At 43.9% G+C, this 17739-nt stretch overlaps 1 protein-coding gene across 3 annotated transcripts in view; it reads left to right on the plus strand.

The window, feature by feature from the left end:
- Positions 1–1319: 1319 nt before the first annotated feature.
- LOC132874396 (AMP deaminase 2-like) overlaps positions 1320–17739 on the plus strand; it is a 30928-nt gene continuing 14508 nt past the window's right edge. The window contains exons 1-5 of one of the 3 annotated variants that reach the window (XM_060910552.1): positions 1320–1626; positions 1754–1814; positions 7883–7974; positions 8980–9110; positions 11012–11080. In XM_060910552.1, the coding sequence (XP_060766535.1) occupies positions 1802–1814; positions 7883–7974; positions 8980–9110; positions 11012–11080 (305 nt within the window). In that variant the 5' untranslated portion in view covers positions 1320–1626; positions 1754–1801. Of the gene's footprint in view, positions 1627–1753; positions 1815–7882; positions 7975–8979; positions 9111–11011; positions 11081–15547; positions 17332–17739 lie in introns of those variants that run through there. The other 2 variants (XM_060910553.1, XM_060910554.1) reach the window with 2 other exon arrangements.

Below are 17739 nucleotides of genomic sequence, written 5' to 3' on the forward strand. Positions count from 1 at the left end.
AACATTGGTGCCATGGTAATTAATTACTCTTATCTCTTACTAGTTAACCTTCTTAGCCCATGTGTGTGTGTGTTTATGTGTGTGTGTGTGTGTGTGTGTGAGAGAGAGAGAGAGAGAGAGAGAGAGAGAGAGAGAGAGAGAGAGAGACAGAAACATAGATGCTCAGATAGATTCAACTCAGTAATAAGACCCAGTGAAAATCCTCTTCAGTGTCCTGTGGTATTTAATGTAGTTTCAAGTGCTGTGCCCCAACACACACGCACGCACACACCCACACAGGGTTATCCTTTCTAACCTCAGAGGAATCATAACGCTGTTGTATCACTCATTCATTCATCCTCAGTAAACACTTTATCCCAGTCAGGATGGCAGTGGATCCGGACTCGATCCTGGGAACCCTGGACACACAAATACTCTGGATGGGATGCATGTATTTGTGGAGGTGGGAGGAAACCAGAGAACCCAGAGGAAGCTACACACACATGGAGAGAGCATGTACTCCACACAGAGAAGAACCTGAACTCAGGATGAAACTGAGGAACCTGAAGCTCTGAGGCAACAATGTTACCTGCTGCACCACTGTGCTTCCTTATTATTATTATTATTATTATTATTATTATCATCACCACTGTATTATTATTATCACTGTATTAATAATAATAATAATAATAATAGCATGGGGGCGGCACGGTGGTGTAGTGGTTAGCGCTGTCGCCTCACAGCAAGAAGGTCCGGGTTCGAGCCCCGGGGCCGGCGAGGGCCCTTCTGTGTGGAGTTTGCATGTTCTCCCCGTGTCCGCGTGGGTTTCCTCCGGGTGCTCCGGTTTCCCCCACAGTCCAAAGACATGCAGGTTAGGTTAACTGGTGACTCTAAATTGAGCGTAGGTGTGAATGTGAGTGTGAATGGTTGTCTGTGTCTATGTGTCAGCCCTGTGATGACCTGGGGACTTGTCCAGGGTGAACCCCGCCTTTCACCCGTAGTCAGCTGGGATAGGCTCCAGCTTGCCCATGACCCTGTAGAACAGGATAAAGCGGCTACAGATAATGAGATGAGATGAGATGAGATGAGATGAGATGAGATAATAGCATGGAAGTGAACCAGAACCATGTAAAAATCCAGCCGCGCCGTGACAACATGATAATGGTGTCCGATATGAAGACGGTATGTGTCTGATCACAGTCCGATCCTGAACCCCGCCCACTCATACTCCGCCCCCACACTGATCACCACCTTCTTCTGTTCGGCTCCGCCCCTGACTGCAACTCGCTCCGCCCCTTTACATTCCTCTGTCCAGGAAATTCATAGCCTGGGCCCGCCCATCCTAAGCGTGACGCAACACGAGGGCCTGTTCCGAGCTTCACATGCTCGGGGAGCTTTGAAGTCGCGTTCGCCAGGCTGGGAAATTCATCAAAGGAGATCAAACCTGAACTCTGTCACTCCAACACGCACACTGAGACTCTCACACACACACACACACTGAGACTCTCACACACACACACACACACAGAGACTCACACACACGCACTGAGACTCACACACACACACTGACTGAGTGAGTGAGTGACTCTAAGCAGCGGGTTGCGGAAGCTAACAGCGCTAACGAGGAACCGCGCGGATTCACCTGAGGTAAAGTTTCTGTTAATGAGCGCGCGCCTCAGCTAACTGTTCATGGACAAACAGAAACCTTTACTTTGTCACTATTATTATTATTATTATTATTATTATTATTATTATTACTTTATATTTTATACAGATTTCACTGAAAACCCCGGGACTTTGACTGAAAACGGCCAAAAGTACCATGTCAGGAGGTGGTGAGTGTCTCTCTCTCTCTCTCCCTCTCTCTCTCAGCGCACAATCTTAGTTATTACTTCTGCTAAAAAGAGCTAACTGCCCTAACCCAGCTGAGTAAACTCCCTCTCTCCCTCTCTCTCTCTCCCTCTCCCTCTCTCTCTCTCTCTCTGCCCCTCACAAACTAAACCTCCTGAAGCTGAAACACTGATGTGAAACGGAAATAAATACACTGTTCAGTTAATGGGCTGTGTGTGTGTGTGTGTGTGTGTGTGTGTGTGTGTGTGTGTGTGTGTGTGTGTGTGTACTGTTGTCTGATTTGTTTGAACAGTAGTTTATCCTGAAATTAAGGCACGATGTCCACAAAAGAAAATCCAAAAAGACAAACCGAATCTGACACCACAATATTATCACAACAAAGATAACTCACTTCCACAACACACGGTTCCTCAGGACGGACACTTTTTCCCTTGGGGGTTCGAGAAGATGGCAGTCCTGTGTGTAATGCTGTAGAGGAAACATCACGGATGGATCTGTGTTCTAAACAGAATGTTGTAAACAGCAGCACATCCAGCTGCAGGAGCTCTGTGACATCTGGGTTCTTTAATGTGATTGTGGTTCTCTCAGGTAGAACTCAGCCTGATGGACTCGTCACTCTACACGTTTCCTCCTTTCAGAGCCTTGACACACTGGATACGACATGAAATTGTGATGTGAAAAACTCGTGTGAACTTTTCACACACACAGTCCGATGTAAATTATTTTGTATGTTGTGTTCTGCTTTCTGCTCATTTCATTCTAGTTTCGCACCGTGACAGTCACTAGAGTCCTGAGTGAATGAGGGAGTCATCTAGCCATGATGAAAACAATTATACTTACAGACATGCTCTCAGGAAACACAGAGAAAGTTTTGGGTTACAAATGAAAACAGGGAGAGTTTCATCATCATCCCATTCGAATTGAAGCTGAGAGACAGGATGCTGGACACCAGGAAGGAAAGCCATGCTGTCAGTGTCATGTGTTCACAGGTGAAATGTCGCTGCTCAGCTCCTGGATATGAGTCACGTTGGCATATCGCAGAGACTCCCCACTACATCCGAGGCTATTCCTCACAATGTGATTGGTTGAGACATTTATTCATGGTGTGAAAGCTCAGGAGAGTCCACCAGAGGACGCGCAAGAGAGAGAGAGAGTTTTATGAATCAGTCAGTGAAGTGAACATGAACGTGGTGTTTGGTGTGAACTTCAGCACAGAGCCATTAGTGCAGTCACAACTGATGACACTGCTGAGCTTCTCATATGTCTGCTGTTAACACCATGTGTGTATAGGCACGTGTGTGTGTATGCGTGTGCGTGTGTACGTGCATGCATGTCTGTGTATGTGTGTGTGGACAACAGAGATAAGAGAAACTGAGAGAAAGGAAGATGATTTTGTGAAGGAAACGCCCTTCACTCGTCTGTACCAGTGTTGTTTTTGGCAGCCATTTTTGATTTAGTTTTAGTCTTTTGGACAAAATGCTTTAGTTTTAGTCACATTTTAGTCAATTCTATCCTTGATAGTTTTGGTCTAGTTTTAGTCGACGAAAACTAAAAGGGTTTTAGTCATTCATTTTAGTCGAAAAAATAATTACTTTAAAACATTAAATTAGGCCAATACAGAGATAGGAAATTGTAATCGAGGTTGACAGGTTGTGCATAACATGCTCTCTACATAAACGCTGTCTAGTGTGTATACTCCATTGTTCACAGACTCGTGTTTCTGCTGCCGTTTAACATGTCACAATGCACTGATGGAGCACAAACATGTCATGATGAACACACAACTAGAAGATGACCACGCTGTCCGTTAATGTAAATATGATGGCTAAACGTGGTGCTAATGTTAGAGTAGCCAGGTGTGCTGCTGCTCATTTAGACATATTAAGGCACAGCAACAGGTCTGAAAAGCTACATTTCCCCCCGTATGTTTCACAGTAACTCAAATATGGGTCAATATATGACAAAGCATTCAGTTGCTGTCCCACCAAAAATCCCTGCAGGACAAGTTTTACTCACGACATGTTAATTGAATTTAAGTTAGCTTAACCAAGCCAACTTTAGCATGAAGCTAGTGGTCCCATTCATTTTCGCCAGGTCACGGTGTTTTGGAAAACTTCATAGGAAATTCATCACAGACCGATTGTTGAGTGACATTAAACAAAGCTAGCAAACGTATACATGATTTATTAACAGGACTTACTGTAACGTTAACTTACCGTCGTAGAAATAGCAGCATGGTGAGCTTTAGATGCCTCTTGAGGTCGCTCGTATTCTTGCCACGTAGTTTATAGCCACAGCGTGTACCTCTGTCCCCCACTAAAAGGCATTCCATTTTATTTTCTGCTGGATTATGTGTAAAGTATGTCCATAAATCATTGCGTCTCTTTCGCCCACCAAGCCCTTGTGCTGGCGTTGCCGCTGCCATGGTCCATGAACTGTGTGGCTGCCCCGGTGTGCACTGTGCCTGGACATGCCTGGTGGTGGGTGTGGCCAAACAAGGACAGGATGCAGGTGCATTGCTGATATTTTCAGCATTTGGCAGACAGATTGCACGCACCATTGGAGAAAAAAACAGTTTAAAAAGGAAAGCTGCGCACAATGTGCGCACAATGTGCGCAGCTTTCCGATTTAAAGGGATAGTTCGGGATTTTTGACATGAATCTGTATGGCATCCCCATCAATAGTGTCGTGCAAACACACTGACTTACCCCTGACAGCATCCTGTGAGTCCAGTTCTTGTCCAGTTTTGGTCCAGACGAAAGTAGTCCGGCAAGTTTGTTGGGGTCACGAAAGTAAAACGTTTTTCTTCTCAAAACAGTATGTGTTCAAAAGAGTGATATATTTGCATCACAAAACCGTTGCCAAATAAAAAGTCAGACCTCGAAATCGCTTGGCACTATTTTCTCTCCCTTCTTATCACTGCGTGCTGCCGCCAGGTGACAGCGAAACGCAGACCCGCTAAGCTGGTGGGAGACCAAGGCTGCACTCTATCCACGGCTTACACACGTGATGGCACGGAGGATGTGTATAGTGGCAGCATCTGTCCCCCCAGAGAGGATCTTTTCAAAAGCAGGACAGATTATAACTGAGAGGAGAAATAGAGTCAGAATTAACTAGTTAATTGCAGCAATTAAAGGAATAGGTAGGAAAAGGAAGGCGCAAAGACACCGCGCAGCGCCTGAAAACGGGTTTTCAGGCGCTGCGCACCCGTTTTCAGGCGCTGCACGGTGTCTTTGCGCCTGCAGCGGTGCTTTGCCTGTGCTGTGGCTGAAAATAGTTCCAGATATAAATTGGTCCACTAAGGGCCCGTTTACACGAGGACGCTGTCGGGTAAAAACGACTAAATATTTTATCAGAAGTGCCTTTCGTTTACACGAGGACGGCGTTTCCAAGGCTGAAAAACGGATAAAATTGAAAACGCCTTCCAGAGTGGATAAGTTTAAAAACGGCCCCCATTGCGTATCCGTCTAAACTACCCAATACGCGAAACTCTGCTCGGATCTGCTCACGTCGGGTACGCGTTTACGTCATACATGTGTCATATACTGTACATGCCAGCCCGGGAAGTAAGAAAGTAAGTGGGGGTGTCGTGGCTCAGATGGCTAAGGCATCATACCATAAAATCCGGGGACCCAGGTTCGGTTCCGACCCGAGGTCATTTCCCGATCCCTCCCTGTCTCTTTCTCCCACTCATTTCCTGTCTCTCTACACTGTCCTATCCAAAAAAAAAAAGTAAGTGCATGTCTGATTACACCCGATCCAACAGACCTTCAAGCTGCTCTGTGTTTTAATGCAGTAGATGTGTTTTCCTGCTCACCCGCCCGGCTGGAGCTCCTCAGTTTGGTGTCGCCAAGTTACACACGCACGCGCGCACACGCGTGTGCGTGCACCCGCGCGCCGCCTATTCAAGCCGCTCGTGAAACCATAAACCCGAGACTGAAAACAAAACTAGCAGCCGAACGGGTTTATTTTGCTGAGATGGACACTGCCTTTTCTCTTCTTCACCGAAACAAGAGTGAGTGTTACTTAATAAAGGCAGATTAAAAGAGTTTCGGTTTGCTCCTCCCTCGAGCACTACAGTACCTCAGCCGGACCGGTGTTCTGTAAAGTTATCCTAGCAAGTTCTCATACAGACCGTTTTATTATTTAAAACAAGTCATTACAAATTATTTGACTCGGCCAAAGACTCGACCAATACGCACAAAACATAAAAATCGGCAAATGCGTGAAATTCTCACCGATTTTCTATCAGCCCAGCTGATCGGTGGGACAAAACTACTGTTAAATTTTCCTACCCTCCTGGATTTCGCGCATGCGTAGTAGGCTTGGTAGGATAACTTGACAGAACAGCGGTGCAGATCAGACAAGACAGAAGACGTTGCGCATGCGTGCAGACATAGCGGAGACATTTATGCGTCACCGTATAGACGCAGATTTCCTCCTTGAAAACGGTCGTGTAGACGCGGAAAAAAGTGAGAACAAAAACGGACTTTTGCGTTTTTGTTTTATACCGTCCCCGTGTAAAGTGGGCCTAAAGCCCTTCGTGTTAATTTGCACTGATATGTGTACTCGATGTGAATGTACAAGTCATGAGAAATAATTATAAAAAATCTTGAGTTATTTAGTTCACTTTTGCAATGACAATGCTAGCTGAACACGCCGGATTACAGCGACTACGCTAAGCTAAGCTAACCGGGGCGTTTATAGATCAGGACAATGGCTGGGTCGGCTACAAAACGCTTTGCCTCACTCATCCAACTCTAGGGACTGCAGGGACTGACTCAATTTCATCTGGGGGTGGCGTATTCCTTTAAATCAAAAATAAAATCTCAGGAGCCGTTTGGGAGCCGAAAGAGCCGAAATTCCCATCACTAGTAAACAATGAATGAAACAGCCGTGGCTGTCACCTGGCGGCAGCGCGCAGTGATAAGAAGGGAGAGAAAATAGTGCCAAGCGATTTCGAGGTCTGACTTTTTATTTGGCAACGGTTTTGTGATGCAAATATATCACTCTTTTGAACACATACTGTTTTGAGAAGAAAAACGTTTTACTTTCGTGACCCCAACAAACTTGCCGGACTACTTTCGTCTGGACCAAAACTGGACAAGAACTGGACTCACAGGATGCTGTCAGGGGTAAGTCAGTGTGTTTGCACGACACTATTGATGGGGATGCCATACAGATTCATGTCAAAAATCCTGAACTATCCTTTTAAACTGTTTTTTTTCCTCATCCTTATACTTCCTATGTTTCATAGACTGTAACGGATTTGCTTATTTAGTAATTTTAATACAGAATTTACTTTGAAATTATAATCGGACACTCCAACGCCCCCCCTAAAAAAAAAAAAATCGGATCTGCGCAGCTGTGAAAAAGGTGGCATCCGCCAAAAGGCGCACTGTTTGCATCCCAATGCGTAACATTCAACAGTCTATTTAATGCTAGAATATATAAAGTTGTATATATCAGACAGCCTTTAAAGTTTGATGAAGTCAGCTTCAGGCTTTGGCAGCCCTGCATAGTCACTTGAAAATGCATCTTTGTCCACTTCGTAGGGGTCAATTCCGCCAATTTTAGAAAACTGACTATATAACTTCATAAATTCGTCTGAGATAACATAGCCGGTTATGGCGATGGTCCGTTTTGTTTGACCCACAAGATGGCGGCTGGAGAGCGTTCCCCGGAATGCCGTGACGTCAGTGAAAACTATCTATTCAATGGAACACACATGAATAAATAAACTGATCTTCCATAAGCAAGCCGAAGGTGAGGATATGAGGCAACACTGTGTTCCCGCTGTTCCTGACATTGGCTTCTCAGCACTATATTCCCAACATTCCCTGTACTGCTTTTTCAGTGCTGTGATCCAGTTTTTCCCAACTGTCTTTTCTACCATATAATTCAGACTGTGTGTGTAGGTCACTAACTGACTTTATGGCTGCCAGTTACACAGATACAGATACTGCCTGCTAAAGTTTATTACATTTTATTTTCCATAAGTGCTCGAGTTTGTTGCATTCAGAAAGCCTGTCTCTGTCTGTCTGTCTCCCAGATCTGTGTGGTAGACAGATGTCTGTCTCTCTCTCCCCACCACTGGTTTCTCTACGCACATCCATGGATGGAAAGTACAAAGAGATTGCGGAGGTGAGATGAAAGCACTATTTCACCATTCCAGAAAGCTGGAAACGACATGATGACTGAATTGTGAACGAAAAGGGATTTCTCAGAGGCAGATGTTGATGATTTTTATTTTGATTCATGTCTAAAACAAAAAAATATTATATGGTAGTGTATATAACAGCGCCTAAAAGGTGTAAAATTAGGTACAAATTAGGTGTAAATTCATTGGAGTGAAGAGAAAATAATTTGAGGTGAAAACGGAGGAGAAAAGATCAAAAGTGTATCCAGGTGATCATGGACACTCAGCATGTCATACAGGGAAACTGGCATTCATTAAAAATGTACCAAGTGTCTTGGTGAAGACGTCTTTAACATGGACACGCTGTTTCTCTTACAACAGACGTTGCCTTCTCTCTCCATTAAACATGCCAGTAACACTAGCACGAGGCTGTGTTGTCTGTTGGTTTAGTGCTGGTGTTGAACAGCAGTTAATGAGGATGCCGTGGCAAACAGAACTGATTCAGAACTGATGTTTTTGGTGGAGAAATTCACTCAGGATAAGGGCCTCTGTTAAATGCTGTAAGTGAAAATAAACGAGTGTTTTAAACTTGACCGTGTAATCTGTATATAAAAGTGCAGGGATCCAGGCAAATTATACGAGCTGATGCTGATTAAGTGAGGTTTACATTATTGAGTCTTCTTATGTGTAAAGGTACACAGAATCAGCAGTATGAGTAGGACATCACCTTCGTTTTAAAATTAGGAGATTTTTCACAAATGTGAAATTTCCTGTGTAAATGCTTCTATAAACTATTTACAGAAATCAGTGTGTCCACCTTGATAAATGAGGTCCAGTGTGTGAATGTTTCACACTATCATATAATATTACACACACACACACACACACACACACACACACACACATATATCTCACACACACATATATCTCACACACACACACACTCACACACACACACACACACACACACACACGTGTGCATGTGTATATATATGTATGTATTTGTGTAGGAGCTGTTGGCCCGCTCGCTGGTGGATAGTGAAGTGCGGAGTGCTCCGTATGAGTTTCCAGAGGACACGCCCATTGAACAGCTCGAGGAGAAACGACACCGACTGGAGAGACAGATCAGTCAAGACATCAGGTGTGTTTTGATATTGAACACCGTTTAATGTGGAACATTATTTAATATTGTTTCATTAAAATACTGTAACCCTGAACACAGAGTAACGTGAACACTGATGTTGATCACGGGGTAACGGTGAACACAGTGCCTCATTATAGGTGAAGTACTAAACAGTGACGATTCCCTGATGTTGCTTCAGGTTTGTCACTTGTGGACATGGCTTGTCCACTTGTTAAATTGGAAGTGTTTGAAGCCATTGACAGTAACATAACTCATTCTGAGGAAACTGAACATTTGAATGAACATTTTTGGGTTTGTGTCACACACTAACAGGAAACGTGTTCATGTATCGGTTTGCTGCTTGCTGGTCTGAATGCACAGTGATGTTAATGATATATTTCGGGTTCAGTTATCTGAAAAACCACACCACCAGGTGGGCTCACCACCACATACACCTGCCCTATCTAACCCCACCTTCACACACCCCTTTTCCACCAAATCAGTTCCAGGGCTGGTTCAGAGCCAGTGCTGGTTCACAACTCGTTCAACTTGCGACCCAGCTGAGAACCAGTTTGCTTTTCCATCGCTCACGGTGCCACGTCATTATGTCGCTGTATACGTCAGTTACGTCGCTACGTTTGCTTAGGCAAGGCAAGTTTATTTATATAGCACATTTCATACACAATGTGCTTTACAGAAGTAAAAACAAAAACAGTAAACAATAGAGAAATAAAATTACATAAAATAATTTTATTTTTATTCTAAAACAATTAATTAAAAGAATTAAAAGAAAATAATAAGAATTAAACAATAGTAAAAATAAAATAATAAAATGAAGTAGTAGTTCAAATAGGATGAGAAAAAAAACCCAGCAGAATAGAATAAAGAATAAAATAGAATAAAGTTAAAGTAAATTTAAAACATGCAGAGAAAGTAAAGATTATAAAAAATGTAAAGAAGACAATATTAATTATTTAACAGAAAGCATCTGAGAACAGCTTGGTCTTTAGTCTAGATTTGAAGCTGCCAACAGCAGGAGCATTTTTGATGTCCTCTGGCAGTTGGTTCCATAGCTGCACTGCATAGTAGCTAAAAGCTGCTTCACCACACTTTGTTTTAACAACAGGTTTTAATAGTAAATTTTTCTGTTTTGATCTGGTAGATCTGATTGGGTTCGGCCGCTGCAACATATCAGAGAGGTAATTGGGCCCTGTACCATTTAGAGATTTGTGCACCAGCAGCAATGCTTTAAAGTCAATTCTGTAGCTTACTGGAAGCCAGTGAAGGGACCTTAGAATTGGAGTAATAAACCTGCTTAAACCTTAGCGCGAATATCGAAGCAAAAACAACACGGAAGAAGCAGCAGCAGCAACAACAACAATAATAATAATAATGGAGGACTTCGCGTTTGTACAGCTGCGGCTTCTCGCCGCTTAAAAATGGCGATCTTTCGCGGTCTTGTTATTGTTGTTTGTCTTAACAACTCTGCCCCCCCGCTGACGTAAGCGGTTCTTTCCTCTGGCCCAGCAGAGAGTTGGTGCTAGCCTGGAACCGGTTTTTCTGGCCCCAGAGCCAGTTCTTTGTCAGTGGAAACAGAAAACCCGGTTCCAAACTAAGCACTGGCCCCGAACCAGCCCTGGAACTGCTTTGGTGGAAAAGGGGCAACAGTGGCGCTTACAGTTTGTCAATTGGTAGATTTTTTTTTTTCTGTCACTGTAATATGTTCAACCTGCAAAACTGCAGATTAATCAGGGCAACATGATTCACCCATTTGTGTGTGTGTGTGTGTGTGTGGTTTTTTTTTTTATGGTCGTTCCCCTCCTTCCCATACTAATATTTTGCTTGTGCCGCTTGCCCCTCAACACCTAACACCCCCTCCCCCAATTCCCCACATGCCCCTGTGCCTCCCACTGCTTCAGGCTTGAGCCAGAGATTCTGCTGAGAGCCAAACAGGACTTCCTGAAAATTGACAGCACCGCTGACCTGCAGTGAGTTACTGTTCCTCTTTCTCTCCGTCTCTGGGTGCTGCACAGTGGCGACCAGCGGTACAGTCTGTCTGTCTCGTTCTTTGTTTGTTGAGTGACCAAGTTGTTTGTTTGAGATCATTTTTGGCACAAATTTTAATTAGTTGCGCTTTCTTAATCGTAGGCTACCATGAACCACTATGAGTCGCGTATGGGAGCTTGTTTTATTAGTAGGGCTGATACTGTTTGTCATCAGTGTGGCGTGTGAACTGGCCTGCAATGTGGAATCACACGTACGCTACAATAGGGACTTTCTCCTACACCTGAGAGCCTTTGCAGGCGATTGGAATTATACCAATGTACCTGCGGAGATAACAAGAACCCGAGAAAACGAGGGAAGAGGGGAGGAGTGTGTCAAAGACTCAGGAGGAGAAAAACAAAAGTCCCACTTCCAACTATCATTCTCTCTAAAGTCCAGTCGATTAAAAGAAAAGCAGATGAGTTGCGAGTAAACACTCGTTACTTGTATGAATACAGAGAAGCCGGTGTTCTTGCCTTCTCCGAGACCTGGCTCAATGATACCGTGCCAGATTCCGAAGTTTGTCCCGATGGATTTAGTATCGTGCGCTTGGACCGATGCAGTAAGGCTACAGGCAAGGAACACGGAGGGGGCGTGTGCGTCATGATAAATGACAGATGGTGCAAAACAAACGTGGTAAGAAAAAAGATCTGCACCCCGATATTGAACTTTTATCAGTTTCTATGTGACCCTCATATCTTCCCCGTGAATTCCCACAAATTCTCCTGACACTGCTATATATACATCCAAGAGCAGACACAAACAAGGCAGCAGACATTATCTTTAATATCACCCACGAATTTGATGAAATCTCACCAGATGTGCCCAAGTTTATAATGGGGGAATTTAACAACTGTACCCTCAAAAAACACTGTCCACCTATTCGCAGTATGTCACATGTCCAACACGAAAAAACTAAATAATTGACTTATGCTATGGCTCCATCCCCAAGGCATATTCATCTATTGCCAGGCCCCCCCCGGGTGGCTCAGATCACGACACAGTCCTTCTAAGACTCACCTATAAACAGGTTTTGAAAAGGGTTAAACCTGTGGAAAAGCAGATCCAGGTGTGGGATGAGGACAGTGTAGAGATGTTGAAAGGGTGCCTGGAGTGTACATCATGGACCATCTCTGAGGACTCTTCAGCTGACTTGCACGAACAGACGGAGGCTATCTCGGGCTATATAGACTTTTGTGTGAGTGCAATCATTCCAACCAAGACCATCAAAGTGTATCCAAACAATAAACCATGGGTGACAAAGGAACTAAAGGATATATTAAATGAGAAAACGAGAGTATTTGCTTCAGGTAGCTTACAGAACAGAAAAGACATGCAAAGGAAGGTCAATAAGGAGATTTATAAGGCCAGATGTCAGTACAGGGATAGAGTACAGAGTACCCTGGCAGAGGGGAATTCTAGAGTTGCATGGACTGGAATAAAGCGGATGGCCAATGCACCCTTCAAGACAGGGAGAAAAAGTAACTTCATGGATGACACGGCATCTCTTGCGCTGGCCAATAACTTAACTTAAACGAATGTTTTACCCGCTTTAAATTCAATGGCTGTGGCAACATCTCTGCTTGGCAACAGACTGTGATGGATGACACTGGGATGGAGAGCATTTTGACCATCAAGGAGGAGATGGTCCCGCGAGTGTTTGAGAGGACCAGTGTACGAAAAAGCCTGGGGCCGGATAACATCGGAGGCAGAGTGGTGAAGCACTGCGCGGCCCAACTAAGTGGAATTTTTTGTTCTCTCTTCCAACGCTCAATGGACATCCAGGTGGTTCCACTGCTCTGGAAAAAAGCAATTGTGACCCCCCCCCCCCCCAAAGGTCTCCCATCCATCCTCATCCAAGGATTACAGGCCCATTGCCCTCACCTCTCTCTTAGTTAAATCATTTGAAAGGATTATAAAAATATACATCATGAACTCCTGTAGACATGCCCTTGACCCTCTACGATTTGCCTACAGATTTGGGAGGGGGACAGACGATGCTATTGTAGTGCTTTTAAATGATTTGTATACACATTTGGAAGGTTGCAAAACACATGCTCGAGTTTCATTTGCAGATTTTTCATCAGCATTCAATACAATACACCCACAACTTTTAGCAAACAGACTCGGAGACAACTTCCAGTTAAACTCAACACTAATTAAATGGATCTTGGACTTCTTGAGTGGGCGGCCACAAAGAGTAAAGGTGGGGAATACATTATCTGGGGTTCGCTTCACTTCAGTGGGGACACCACAAGGCAGTGTCTTGTCACCATTGTTCTACATACTGTACACTGATTGTTGTTGCAGTAGATACCCTGGACATCACATAATTAAATTCGCAGATGACACTGCTGTGATTAGTTTACTGGAGCGAGACGAATCTGAACATGGTCCAGTGTTGCAAGAATTTGTCGACTGGTGTGAAACCTCCCAGTTGCATTTGAACACATCCAAGACCAAAGAGCTGGTCTTCGATTTCAGACGTGAGGCTCCCTCAATCACTCCATGTCTGATTAAAGGGGAGGAGATAGAGATGGTGACGGAGTACAAATATCTTGGTCTTATTATCGACCACAAATTATCTTGGGACCAGTGTGCTGATGCTGTTTTTAAAAAGGGCCAATAGCGCTTGTATTTTCTTAGAAAACTTAACTATTTTAATGTTGATAAAATTTTGACCATGTTTTACAAGTCCTTTATTGAGAGTATTCTTTCATATTGCATTGTTTGCTGGTATGGGCATTCCAAAATCACCCATAGGAACAAATTGGGGAAGATTGTTAAAACCTGTAGAAAAATTATAGGTCAGCAACAGGTAGACCTGTACCAACTACAGTGCCTTGAAAAAGTATTCATACCCCTTGAACTTTTTCACATTTTTCCATCTTACAACCACGAACTTAAGTTTTTTATTGAGATTTTATGTGATAAACCAACACAGAGTAGCACATAATTGTGAAGTGAAACGAAAATGAGAAATGGTCTTCAAAATTTTAAACAAATAAAAATCTGAAAAATGTGGTGTGCATTAGTATTCAGCCCCCTGTACTCTGATACCTCTAAATACAATCCAGTGCAATCAACTGCCTTCAGAAGTCGTCTAATTAGTTAATAGAGTCCTACTGTGTGTAATTTACTCTCAGCATAAATACACTTGTTCTGTGAAGGCCTCAGTGGTTTGTTAGAGAACACTGAAGAACAAACAGCATCATGAAGACCAAAGAACTCACCAGACAGGTCAGGGATAAAGTTCTGGAGAAGTTTAAAGCAGAGTTAGGTTATAAAAAAATATCCCAAGCTCTGAATATCTCAAGAAGCACTGTTCAATCCATCATTCAAAAATGGAAAAAGTACGGCACAACTGCAAACCTACCGAGACATGGCCGTCCACCTAAACTGACAGAGCGAGCAAGGAGAGCACTGGTCAGAGAAGCAGCCGAGAGGCCCATGATCACTCTGGAGGAGCTGCAGAAATCCACAGCTCAGGTGGGAGAATCTGTGCACAGGACAACTATAAGTCGTACACTCCACAAATCTGGCCTTTTTGGAAGAGTGGCAGGAAGAAAGCCATTGTTGAAAGACAGGCATAAGAAGTCCCGTTTGCAGTTTGCCAGAAGCCATGTAGGGGACACAGCAAACATGTGGAAGAAGGTGCTTTGGTCAGATGAGACCAAAGTTGAACTTTTTGGCCTAAATGCAAAGCGCTATGTGTGGCGGAAAACTAACACTGCTCATCACCCTGCACACACCATCCCCACTGTGAAACATGGTGGTGGCAGCATCATGCTATGGGGATGCTTTTCTTCAGCAGGGACAGGGAAGCTGGTCAGAGTTGATGGGAAGATGGATGGAGCTAAATACAGGGCAATCCTGGAAGAAAACCTGTTGGAGGCTGCAAAAGACTTGAGACTGGGAAGGAGATTCACCTTCCAGCAAGACAATGACCCTAAACATACAGCCAGAGCTACAATGGAATGGTTTAGATCAAAGAATATTCATGTGTTAGAATGGCCCAGTCAAAGTCCAGACCTAAATCCCATTGAGCATCTGTGGCAAGACTTGAAAATTGCTGTTCACAGACGCTCTCCATCCGATCTGGCTGAGCTTGAGCTATTTTGCAAAGAAGAATGGGCAAAAATTTCAGTGTCTAGATGTGCAAAGCTGGTAGAGACATACCACAAAAGACTTGCAGCTGTAATTGCAGCAAAAGGTGGCTCTACAAAGTATTGACGCAGGGGGGCTGAATACTAATGCACACCACATTTTTCAGATTTTTATTTGTTTAAAATTTTGAAGACCATTTCTCATTTTCGTTTCACTTCACAATTCTGCGCTACTCTGTGTTGGTCTATCACATACAATCTCAATAAAAAACTTAAGTTCATGGTTGTAAGGTGGAAAAATGTGAAAAAGTTCAAGGGGTATGAATACTTTTTCAAGGCACTGTATGTCTGACCAGATTAGAACAGAAGGCAGACAAGGTTTGCATGGATATAACTCATCCACTTTCAGTGGAATTCAAGCCGCTCCCTTCTGGTCGTAGATATAGATACCCCAACGTCAGGACAAACTTGGGCAAAAAACTCATTCACTCCCATGGCAATAACTCAATTAAATAAGATGTGCGGAGGGGTAAGACTAGAAGAATATCTGTAGCACTGTGCAGTATTTTCCTTTATGTATGATATTAGGCCTTCTGGGGAAGTGCAATATACTTCTTATTGTATTCTATTTATGGATGTGTATTGATGAATAGTGGTGTAGCAAAGCGCAGTAGTTTTATTTATTTATGGCATTAGGCCTTTTAGGGAAGTGCAATACACTATACGGTAGTTTTACTTATTATAACATTAGACCTTTAGGCAAGTGCAATATACTCCTTACTGTATTCCACTCATTGATGTGTGCATGTTATGCATTATTCTTTTATGATATTAGGCCTTGTAGGGAAGTGCAGTATACTCCATTTCATTGTACTGTATGTTATGTGTTAGATGAATAGTGCTGCAGATGTCTACTAAATGTCTGTTTTGTCTGTTCTGTCATATCCCTGTACTGTACAACAAATTGCCTTTCGGGGACGTTAAAGTTTTCTAAGTAAGTCTTTTTCGGTCTCTCTGCCGATCTGCTTCCGTCACTTTCTCTAACCACAGGGCATTTCTTTAAGTCGGAAAAGACAAAAGAATGACTTTCCTTAGAAATCAGTTTCAAAGAACCACCACAGGCACTGTTTGTTTGGACATCACTGTCTCCAGAATGGTCCTGTTTAAAAGCCAGTGGACATGCTGCCCATAGAACCTCTGCTCGTTCTTCTGAGCTGCACAAGAGAAAAGCCTTCACCTGATTGTCCGGAGAGAAAATCCTGACAACGTCACAGCCATCCCTGTGGCTGGGAGTCTCACAGAGCAACATCCAGCTGTGCTTTCTGTGTGGGAGGGGCAGACTCACTGTCCTCTGTCCATCACCGCAACAATAACCAATCATGGCTGGCAGATATCACTTTGTGTCGTATGCTACCCCATGATGCAGTATGAGCAGCAGTTTGGGGAAAAAATGTAATTGGCTGTTTTCATGAGTCTCAGAGAAAGGATGAGACCCTTCCTCCTCCCCAGCTAGTCCTATGATGGGGAGAGCTGGCTCCTGGGTGGAAATTGGCAAAGTCTAAATTGGGGGGGGGGAGCTCTGTTCATTGCTCTGATTCACCTGCATCAGGAAGGACACAGTGTTATGAGTAATGATGTAAGTAACAGGTTTTATGAAGACCAGATAACCACCTGTGGTCATGAGACTCACCTGGCTAATGTGTGCCAATAATGTCATGAGGAAAAGGTCTTCTGACTAACCAGAAAGGTGCTGAGAGATGACTGTTGCACTCATCACTGTGAGGGGTAGCGTTCAGCATTAACCTGGAGAGTGTGCACGGTGACCTCCAGGTAGCAGCAGCACAGACATCTCGATAGAGCACACCTCTGAGTACTGCCCATGAGGAGGAGACACTACTTGTAAGGTAGGATGTCATGGTGGTGGGTGAGCATCTGTAAATCCAATGGACCAACCTGTGGCTTTATGACTTTCCTTCAGATGAGTTGCCTCAGTGAGGCTGACTGTGGATAGGTAAAGTGAAGAGTCGCTGATCCCGAGGGCGAGATTGACCACGTTAATTACAGCTGGTTCTGAAGACTGTCTCTCCCAGGTGGGTTAATGGTCCCAAGTGGACCTCATTTATTAGAAAAGCCTTGAGTCTCCAACAAGCAGGGGCCTCAGCAACTCTCAGTGAAACAAGAACATGTTTCCCTTTGTAGTATCTGGGGGTCCAGCTGTAGGCTGATGACCTCGGATAAGTTATAGAGATCGACAGAAAACACTCAAGACACATGCTCACAGCCCAAGACCTCAACGGTCTGTGGGCAAGACTTGCTCAAGGCAGACAGAACCTGGGTGATGACCGAAAGGTATCATGAGGGCACAGTACTGATTTCTGAAACCAGCACTTTCCTATTGAAGGACTGTTTGAGGGCATGCTCAGAGAGCGGTGCCGGTACGTAGGGCAGATTCTCGAGGCTGATTTACACACTGCTGTCCATTAACCCACTACCAAGAA

Source organism: Neoarius graeffei, chromosome 26 (genome assembly GCF_027579695.1).
Source record: "Neoarius graeffei isolate fNeoGra1 chromosome 26, fNeoGra1.pri, whole genome shotgun sequence".
Lineage (NCBI taxonomy): Eukaryota > Metazoa > Chordata > Actinopteri > Siluriformes > Ariidae > Neoarius > Neoarius graeffei.